Raw genomic sequence first — 10,512 nt, forward strand, 5'->3', positions numbered from 1 at the left:
GTAGATGTGGTCCCAATTGTTTGGATGAAATTGAACATGAAATCCTACAAAAAGATACAAAAGAATGTGACATACATGATAGCATTGAAGGAAGTAATGATTGTTCTTCTTGCACTCTTGTTTTGAGGCTTCACATTATTCCTTATCTTCTCTAGTCTCCACTAGGAAATATTTTCATGAACTATTCAATTGACCAATAGCCATCAGCTGATAATAGAAGGCTATGTTGATCGAACTTTTCAAAAATGTCTACGGGTGTGTTTGGAATCTTTCAAAAGTAATGCATCTCGGAGGATTCGACATCAGTGGGTTTTTTAACTGAGCTATTAAGATTCCCTAACACCAATGGTAGGTTTTTGGTCAAGTCTTGTTCAATGATTGAAGAAAGATCAAATGGATTGCTTGTTCTTTACTTAATTCTTTGTTTGCTTAGTGCATTAGCATGCCTTTTTGTCAAATTAAAGGAATGTTAAAGTGGAACATCAATCACCAAGTAGAAAATCGATGTTCCCTTTTTGGCCATCACTTGCTCATCATTTTGACTGCCTCTATTTCTTTTCTTAATGAGGCAAAATGAATGGTCCATTCTCTACAATCAAGGTTGAATGAATACAAAAGACTTGCAACAATACCAATGAATAGTATAAGATAGATGGATTGTAATTAAGTTTAATATTTGCAAAACACTATTATTGTATAAATAATCATGGCAATGGCAAGATGGAGTTCTGTTTTGCGGTCAACATGAGTATAGGTCAAAGGTCAACTCGCCAAACTATTACCATGGTATAAACTATTACCTTTCTCAAATACATTGGGAAAAAAATTGAATCAATAACTTAGAACATATGTGTCTAGAAATAGGAAATATTTTTCAGAACTCTATGCTTTATAGGATAGGACAAGATTTCAAATATATGGGATTAAAAGAAAAGAAATACGAGGAATCAAAGAAAGAATGTTCCTAGATCCTATGAACGCATCAAATAAACAGAGGATAATCACGAATTAAATTATAAATTAGTATAATTAACAGAAATAAAAAGTTAGTCCTTCTTGATTAAAACAGTAGATAGAATGTGGGCCAAAGTTCTTTTAATTGGGACTGTGATGGTCTGGGATCTAGGGTGTAAAAAAGATGAAGACCAATGATGGAACATCACATGGATTTTTAATAATTGGGTCAATGCTAATCTTATTATTAATAATTTAATATATTCCTTAGCCCTCAAAACAACACAAGTAGAGTGCAAAAGAAAAAAATAAATTCTAATAATAGATTCACACATGACCTGCATGAATGCGTATGGCCTGCTTAATTCCCTTCTAATTTCTTCTACTAAACAAATCGTGAATTTGTTTTCTCCCACCCCATCCAACAAAGAAGAAAAAGAAAATCGATTACATGATCTTAGATAGAAGGATTTTGGAGGTCATAAATTAGAGTAGAATATTAGTAATTAAGCGAGTATTGTCTTGCTTTCCCATGGGTTAGGCTTGAGGTAGTATCGCACATGTACCTGTTTCTCTTTTAGTATAAGTAGGATTACTTTCTTTGTCTCAATTTATGTAGCACAGTTCGAATTTCGAGTGCCAAATAGTTCAAGTTTGACTGTGAATTTGGACATGAAATCTTCAAGATTTTTGCAATAAAATTTATACATTTGAAAACAATATAAAATGTACTATAAGTCGCATAATTGACGATCCAAAATATCTAAATGATATACCGAAAAATTATGGTCAAAGATAGATTTGTTTAAATCTGAAAATTCAAAAGATGCCACATAAATTGGAACGGAGGAAGTGGTTATTTTTGTGAAGTTTCATGTTTTGTGATTTATGTTTCTACCGTTTGTGTCTTGTGTTTTAGTTATCACATGCCTCTGCTGTTGTTATTGTTTTCCTTTATGCTATGTGATGCTTTTTTAAGTAGATGTTTTTACTTCTTTTCTTTCATAATTTTTTGATTTACGCTATCTAAATCGAGATCTTTTCAAAAATTATTTCTCTATTTTTATGAGATAGAATATAAGATTTGCATACTCTATGCCAATCTACCCTTTACAGTTTTCAGGCCTTACCTTATGGGACAACTACCGTGAGTATGTTTTTATTATTGTGGTTGTAAACTTATACCAATTAACACATTGTTTTTCAGGTTACTAATCTACTTATTATTATAAATACTTAATTAATTATTTTTTAAATGATTTGCTAATGTAAAATTGTGTTACCTCCAGCTCACTCAAGAATAGGATGGCAGTGGTCCACCGACAAGTTCGTTCAGTGAACGTATAGTGGAGCTTCAATCTGATATATGGGAGAAATTAGGAGAGTTGATGCCTAAAAGAGTGTCCAAGAAATTCTGGAAGCGGCCGTGGCCGGGTTAGCACCTCCCGTCGCCTCTGTACCCGAAACAGATGCGTTGCGCTACCCAGCGCCTAATCTTGTCTCCCTACTCCTCTTCTGGTTGTGCCATTACCAATCGCAGATAACCTCCGGTCCGGCCGCCCCTAACCTAAGAAGAACTATTATCCTTATAAAAGTTAAGTTCATTGGTTAATACTCTCCCCCTCACCCCCAGTGTGAGGGGCCATTGTCTAGGTTTACTTTGGATCAATTTGTACTATATACTTTGTTCAAATCAATGCAACCTTCAGATAGAAATTTAGCAAGTTAAAATGAGCAAGTTACTAATATATGGCTCATTATCATGCCCAAATTTAAACAGATTGCACAATTCATATTTTTATGAGCTAATTTTGTACCTCGTGCCCAATAACTCTCTCTATCGGAGTGCATTAGAATGGTTAATTATGAGACCAACAAAGCACGCTCAATAATGATGTCTGATGTAAAATTGAGCATTGCTTGAAAGGGACTGTCATGTTTGAGTTCAATTTCAACCACATCAAAGTAAAAAACCATGATTACTACTAAGTTCTATAATAACTGCCTCAAAAAGTAAACAAAAAAAAAACTTTTAGTTTCTTCTTATTGTTATTGCATAATTATGTTATGAAATTCCGTGCTTTTCCCCCCTCGCTTATCCCCTAAGTTCTTTGAGTATTTAAGACCAACTGAAATTTGAATTCTACATATAAAACTCCTGCATATATATCACTTTATATACAACTACCATCTTCTTCCATAGCCTATAGAATATACAAATTAAAACTCCTCTATATATATATTATATCTGGAATAAAATTTTCGTATTATTGAGCTTGTATGTACGTAGCAGCAAAATCAACAACAACAACATCATATTCAGTATAGTCTTAATATACGCAAATCTTACTTTTACCTCAGAAGTGAGGTATAGATCGAGGCATGTAGCAGCAAAATGGCTTTCAATATTCGAAGATAAATTAAGGTGAGCTGAATTATGAATCTTGAAGCGATGACTTTCTTGGAATTTAAGTTTTAAATATATATAGTTATTTTAGCTTCATTATTCTTTTGTATTAATTTATTTAATATGAGATATTATATTCTTGAACTTCAAGGTAGGGTAAACAAGAAGGTTTGACTACGTGGTTTTGGTTAATCTAGAGGATTAGCCAAGTTTTCTTAGGGAATAGGTATCTTCTATTAGTAATAAGTGGTTTGTTTTGTTTTATCTACTTAATTATGCTTGCAGTTGGAAACTTTCTTATTAATTCATGATCCTGGTAAAAACATAGCAATGCTGCACACTTTTACTTGGTGTGTAAATTTCTTTTTGATAATAGGTCGTAGCCTAAAATATTGTCTCCATTCGTAACATATTGAATTGCGTGACCATCTTATTTAATAAAAAAAAAGAAGTTAGAAAATATATTTTAAATAATTGTCTTTATCGTAATTTGGAAGTGTTAAGTAGCTTTGCTTCTTATTAAAGTGGAATTAACCGCGCCTTAGTGATATCTTCCATGAGAAGGCTATTCTTTGCATAATAATCACGTTTGCAACTCCATTAATGCATTTATGATTTATTTTCTTTATTATCATAGTACATGGATTTCTTATTAGTTATCATGCTTTATCCATGGTCATTTTCTTTTTTCATAATTATTTTAATTTACAGTACTTGAACTAAAAATCTTTTGAAAAATATATTTTTCAAAAGATTTATATACACTCTATCTTTCTAAAATCCCGTCCATAAAATTTCATTATTATATTATTATTGTTGTATTATACTGTATGACTAGCTAGCACAATGATGCTTTAATATGCACACATACTATAATATTTTACCCGACGGATAATTCCATTAATATTTACTACTAAATGACTAAAATTAAAGGAATAAATTAAAGAGTGTCAAATTAAATGCATCTAGTTGACACTAACAATAGTTTTGCATTGTTAGATTTACAAGTTTGGATTTAAAATTTCCATCTAACTAAGAGATTTAAGTGCATATAAGAGGCGGATATATAATTTAAATTTGATAAACTCAACTATATTAATACTTAGGATATATGTGTCGTCCTCTCTCTTATTTATCTATTTCCATCCATCTTTACCTCTCCTACTCCGCTACTTTTTGGCGTAATTGGTTTTTTTTTTTATTAAATAAGTTTCAACCTTTAGGTTAAAAAAAAGTTGGAAAACCAACTTCCGTACTTCCATATCTGCTGAAATATTCATCTAAATTGATGAAATAATATCGGAAAAACACTTCAATATTCAGCTGGAGAAAATGAGTTTAAACACAATTAATCTGGAAAGTAGTATCACTCTACTATTAGTTAAATGGCATAAATGAGTCATTATATGGATGAGCCAAACTTTTAACGGATGACATAAATAGACCTCTTCTCGAAGTTCAATGACATATTTGAGCATTTTCCCTTTCTTTAAATTGCTCACACTTCCACGAAAAGAAAGAAACATTTCGTGGCAATATATTTTTCTATTAGCGACAATATTTATCATCGCAAAAGTATATAGCAGCAATTTTGAGTTAATGTCATTGCATTTAGATTTTAGAGTTGCTAAAATTCTTAGTGATATTTATATTGAGTGTTGATTATAAATGCTCATATTTATTATTGCCACTAAATATAATATATCGACATTATTTTATTGCCGATAAATTCTTTATTTATTGTAGTGTCAAGGGCGATATCATAAGTGGATCACTCTGGCCTCTGGGAACATCCGATAAAATTGAAAAATATACCAAAAATAAAACAAAATTAGCATAGCCTGTGTGCAAGGACATCATGCACAAATCAAGAAATGATCCAGATAATCGTCTTTGAATGTTAGAGCTGCACCAATCGTCTTTGCCCCTTTTTTCTTAAAGATACTACTAATCTCATTCATTCTTATAGAGGAGTACAAATTTTTAGACCACTATTACATCACCATACGTACCATTTGAGTTTTATTATGTACAGAAACTGAGGCAATTTATAAGTACATATATCAAATCCAATCATCATATATTTTCTATGATTAATAGTAGTATATATATAGAGCATTATATTACTTCCATAGATGATCAAGTTGTGAACTCGAAGCAGATAATGAGGCAATTTCTGAACTCATTTCTTGTCCCTTATTATGATCACTTTGAAGCTGCATGTTCATTTGTTCAGATGCTGGGGAACTAGAGCAAGCAGCATTAACAGTGTCCATGTTGTATCCATCTTGTTGAGTACTTAATTGAGATGCAACAAATTTATCGAGTACTCGCCAATCGGTCACTTGATCCACTGCTTGATCATAGTTGTTGTTGTTATTGTAAATTGAATTGGGTTGTGCTATAATTTGGTTGATTGATCCGTACGATTGAGGGATTTTTGGAGACTCTAATTGAGGGAGTTGAAGAAATAATGCATCATTATTATGAGGCTGCATATTGTTGTAGCTGGGTAATTGATGATGGTATGAAGGAGTAGTATTATATGGATTTGGAAAATTGTTACGTTGTGGAGAGTCAAAATCAGGTATGAAATTGGAGACTAATTGGTCATTGTTGTACCAACATAGTGACTCGTGTTGATATTGGTCGCCTTCTCTCCTTATTGATGTTGCTAGTTTTTTCTTGAATACTCTACACACTGCCCAACCTTCTTCCTGCTGGTTCGATGTGAATAATGTTAGGATATATAGAGAATTTATAATGTTTTGTGCATTGATAGTATAAATAACGTAATGTTTGTACTATTAGGTTAATCGACCTGAAATGTCAAGCTAAGTACTTCACCATATCAACATTGATAGGGTAATAACCTCATCAGATTGCAAATTCTTGACTAAATTTACAAGTTCACCATATCAAAATACTCTTACTAAAACATGACTTTTAATTATCTCTCTACTGTGTTTCTACCATTCGTTCTTTTTTTTTATGTAAAGATACTTTTAAACCTTTTTGTTTGTAACTAGCTTTGAGAATATTTCTGTTATTTCAGCAGAAAAAGTGTTTATCAGCATTAATTTTTTTTTACCAAATATACTAACTATTTATAATCAGTTTCAGAAATTCTATCCAAACACGTAACTTAATCAACAATATTATATCTTATCAAGAAGTCAAGATAACAAGGAGCTAGATTTATCGGAATTTGATAAAGTTAGAATCTTTTTCAATGGTAATTGGTAATTACACATTTATGATTTATCTAGGAATATATATTAGGGAAACAAATCTTCACACAAAAAAAGAATGCTTCAATTTGAGATAGTTCTGATAGTTTGCATGATCAAGGTTGAACTTAAGTTGTATATAGAGATAGTTTAATGACAACTTATCTTATTTTACAGATTATTAAATTTTAACTAAGAATTTTAGTTTGGAAGACTTGCCTGAGTAGTATTCCCATTCTCATTGGTTTCAAGTCTGTACTCATGCATTATATAATCTGATTTTTGTCCATTTGGTGCTCGACCTTTATAAAATACCAATGTCTTTCTCATTCCAATCAAACAATGCTTACGATAAATAGCCTTATCTCTTCCAGTTGCTTTCCAAAATCCTGCTTTTGTAGCTCTATTTGTTCGAGTTCCTGTTGGATACTTCTTGTCTTTATGACTAAAGAAGTACCATTCATTTTGCTCCTCACTTCCTATCTTGCACAATTCTGAAAAATATAAACAAATTTAGCGACCGATCAACTAGGAATTACTGATGAATTTTATAGTGTTTTCTATTAGTGTCTCTTTATGACTGTCATTATTTATAACAATATTTTACAATAACAATCAGGTTTTTATGGAACCGATTTTTACGTGTTGTACATGTTATATTATATGCTTTTTGTAACAACATTTTTCTATAGCAATCAAACAATAGTCGCATGATGTCGTTATCAACAGTATTTAGTAGAAGACCATCTCTTTTTTGCCAGGGGTTATAGATTTTATTGAAAACTGTCTCTCTATCCACAAAGGTAGGATAAAGTCTATGTATATCCTACTCTTCTCAAAACCCCTACTTGTGAGAATACACGGGGTACATTGTTGTTGTTGTTATATAGAAATTCCATACATTTTCACATCAATAATTTGCATATACAACATATGTCATTGATAATTAATGATGTTATGAATCAAAGCTATGTACCTTGAAGATCCCATGGCTCAATTTTATAAAGGTCAATTTCCTTAATGACATCAAGGTCAATTCTTTTTGAAGCAATCTTTTTCCTGAGGTAATAATCAACTAATTCTTCATCTGTAGGGTGGAATCTAAAACCTGGAGGAACATGTGTAAAAGAATTCATGTCTTTTGTGATCCACAAAATCAAGACCTGCATTCCAATTATCAAAATCATTAATTATTAGCTTTTAAGACTATAATAATTGTGTCACATACTATTAAGTTTCAAGAAGATACAATCACCAATTTTCTTTAATGAAAAAAGAAAAACTGATATTGTACATGTGATCATATACTTTTGATCCGTGCAAGTGATAAATTGAACAAGAAAACAAAAAGAATATTAACCTTAACAAACATCTAGGATTTTTTCTTTAAAATGTCACACATCAATTCACTTCATTGTTCTTTAAAACTAAATGCACATTAGGGAAACAGCATGGCTCAAGATCATATGTTTTTCAGAAAACATATATCCTATGCTTTCCTTTGTGCCACTATTTTATTTTTTACTAAACTAAAATAGTGTTAAATTATGTAGAAAATAAGACGGGTTATCTGCTATATAGAATTAATCAGACGGGAAAACTTCAACATGATTTAACATGAATATACTCGCTATTTTTGCATAGTCTATGTTACACCTCGATTCAAACCCTCATAAATAAAAAACAAAATCAAAATAAACACTAGCTAGTTCAGATCATAAGCATGAATATAATATATGATTCAGAAATTAATTACCCAAGTTAAAAAAACACGTATATTTGTTGAAACAAAACACAAAAAGTAAATGATATATGTAGAATTTTGTTTTGTCAACTTTTGTGGGGATAAAAGCATGAGAGCCCTAATCACTTGAAAATATGGCTAAAAAAAACACTACTCAAGTTTGCTTTAGCCTTAGGCATGAAACCTGAATGAAACAAGTACGATAAGTATAATGTCTCCTCCACTCATAAAAGCAAAATAATATAATGTGTAATCCAATTCTATACCTTTAACTTTAATTTTTTTTAGATATAGCCAACATAAAAAAACACATATTAAATTCTCAACAATTAGATTCAAGAAGCATGCACCTAAATTAATATCTCAGACAAATTCATATATATAGTACATCATATCCTAATTAAGAATTTGTCTATTATATTTTATCACTCTTAAAATAAATTTAATTCGATATCGCAAAAGGATTACATAGTATATACTCATCCTTTTTAAGAAAATAAGATCCAAGTAGAGTGAATAAACATATTTGATGAAAATTAAGAAGAATATTCTAAATATTTTTTGTAAAACATTCACAGCCATACAGGACCATGAAAAACTTTCTTCTGCTGAGACATAAAATTCGAAATAGCAAGCTACCTCGATAGACTTTCTCATTAAAAAACTGAGTTAATTAATATTGTGTGAGTCATTGACTCTATTAAACTTATACGAACAGATACTACACATGATCATCATCGAATTATCTAAAGATGAAAAAAAAAAGGGATCAAAGAAGAAAGGATGAAGAAGAAGATAGCTAGCAAGGGGCAACCTTTGATAATTTTAATGATCCTCTAGAGTTTGTTGCTCCACAGATCTGCTTCTTGTATGATATTCAGATCAATCAAAGTCACTGTGTAAAAGGATATATAGAATTATAAAACTCTCATTCAACTTTACAAAGCTAGCAGACAAAAAGAGAAGCTACCAATTCCTCCTCGGGAATCGAACTCTTTTAACTTTCACACACACACAAACAAAAAAAACAAAAAAATTGTCTCATGGTCATTCACACACACACAAAAAAAAGATCAGATCCCAAGTATACATGAAAAGTAGAGAAGGAAATTAAAATCACTTTTCTATCCTGAAGAGGAAAAAAAATGAGGAGATAGAGAAAATAGGGTTTCAAAGAATATATATATGCAAACAAACTAAACCATTCTTCGTTTTTCTTTTTCTTCTCTAGAAAACAACTATAAGTAGTGTATATATATATATATATATATATATATTTTGTGTCACCTTATCACTTGAGGAAGAAGATAAAGATCATTGTAAAAAGATTTGGGAGGCAGAAAAAATGGTGGCTGAGGGTGAAGGTGAAGCACACAAGTTAATTATCTCCACCACCACCACCACCCCACCAATTTTTGATGGAGACCTAAGTTGATGTTTTTAAGTATATAAAAAAAATGTGGTTTTAGTACTGTTTTTGTATGTTTTGTTTGATCAAAGAGATTGAGATTGAGAGAGAGAAAATGAAGGTCAGAAAAATGAGGGCATATATTAGCTAGGCCTTCTTAAAGAGGCACATCATCCATAAACCAGAAGACAACACACCCGACCAAAAAGAGAATGTATTTGTTTATTAATTTGTTTGTTAGCTTATAATAGTGTGTTGTTGGTGACATAATCATTTAATCAAATATTCAACATTTTCTCGCATCATCATTTTAATATTATGAAGTTCGTATGTTAATGGAGGAGGATTGTTCAAACCTTATAAGCAGTTTAGGAATTTCAGCTTTTATTGGTGTGGGCAGGATTTCATCCTCAGGTCATGTGCGCATAGTCATGGATCAGGAGTATTTTCAAATCCGTCAATCGATAGTGTAACTCATACCCCCAAAAGGTAGCTCAAAGGAAAAAGGATTATCCAAGCCTTTATAAGCAGTCCAAAGATCTCATCCCCCAACGATGTGAGCAGGGTTCGATTGTCCAGTATAGTGCGTGCACATTCATGAACTGAGTGTATTCAACCCTCCCCCCCTTCAATTAGTCCAGGACGGGGGTATTTTCACCTCCTTCACTTCCATAGGTCCCCCGGAAGTCCATATCGGATAGACCCAACTCTACTAACATGTTAAATTAGGCTTCGAGCCTAATTCACACCTCCAAAGTTAATTTAAAAA

The 10,512-nt window shown here is 31.5% G+C and overlaps 1 protein-coding gene across 1 annotated transcript; it reads right to left on the reverse strand.

Annotated features, from left to right (window-relative positions):
• Positions 1 to 5,217: 5,217 nt before the first annotated feature.
• LOC129888537 (NAC domain-containing protein 7-like) lies at positions 5,218 to 9,450 on the reverse strand. The gene is made up of 4 exons (XM_055963497.1): positions 9,150 to 9,450; positions 7,568 to 7,754; positions 6,811 to 7,085; positions 5,218 to 6,078 (listed from the first exon to the last, which is right to left on the reverse strand). The coding sequence occupies exons 2-4, from the start codon at positions 7,725 to 7,727 to the stop codon at positions 5,485 to 5,487; spliced, it is 1,029 nt and encodes a 342-aa protein (XP_055819472.1). The 5' UTR covers positions 7,728 to 7,754; positions 9,150 to 9,450; the 3' UTR covers positions 5,218 to 5,484.
• Positions 9,451 to 10,512: the final 1,062 nt, after the last annotated feature.

This window comes from Solanum dulcamara, chromosome 5 (genome assembly GCF_947179165.1).
Source record: "Solanum dulcamara chromosome 5, daSolDulc1.2, whole genome shotgun sequence".
In the NCBI taxonomy this organism is placed as follows: domain Eukaryota; kingdom Viridiplantae; phylum Streptophyta; class Magnoliopsida; order Solanales; family Solanaceae; genus Solanum; species Solanum dulcamara.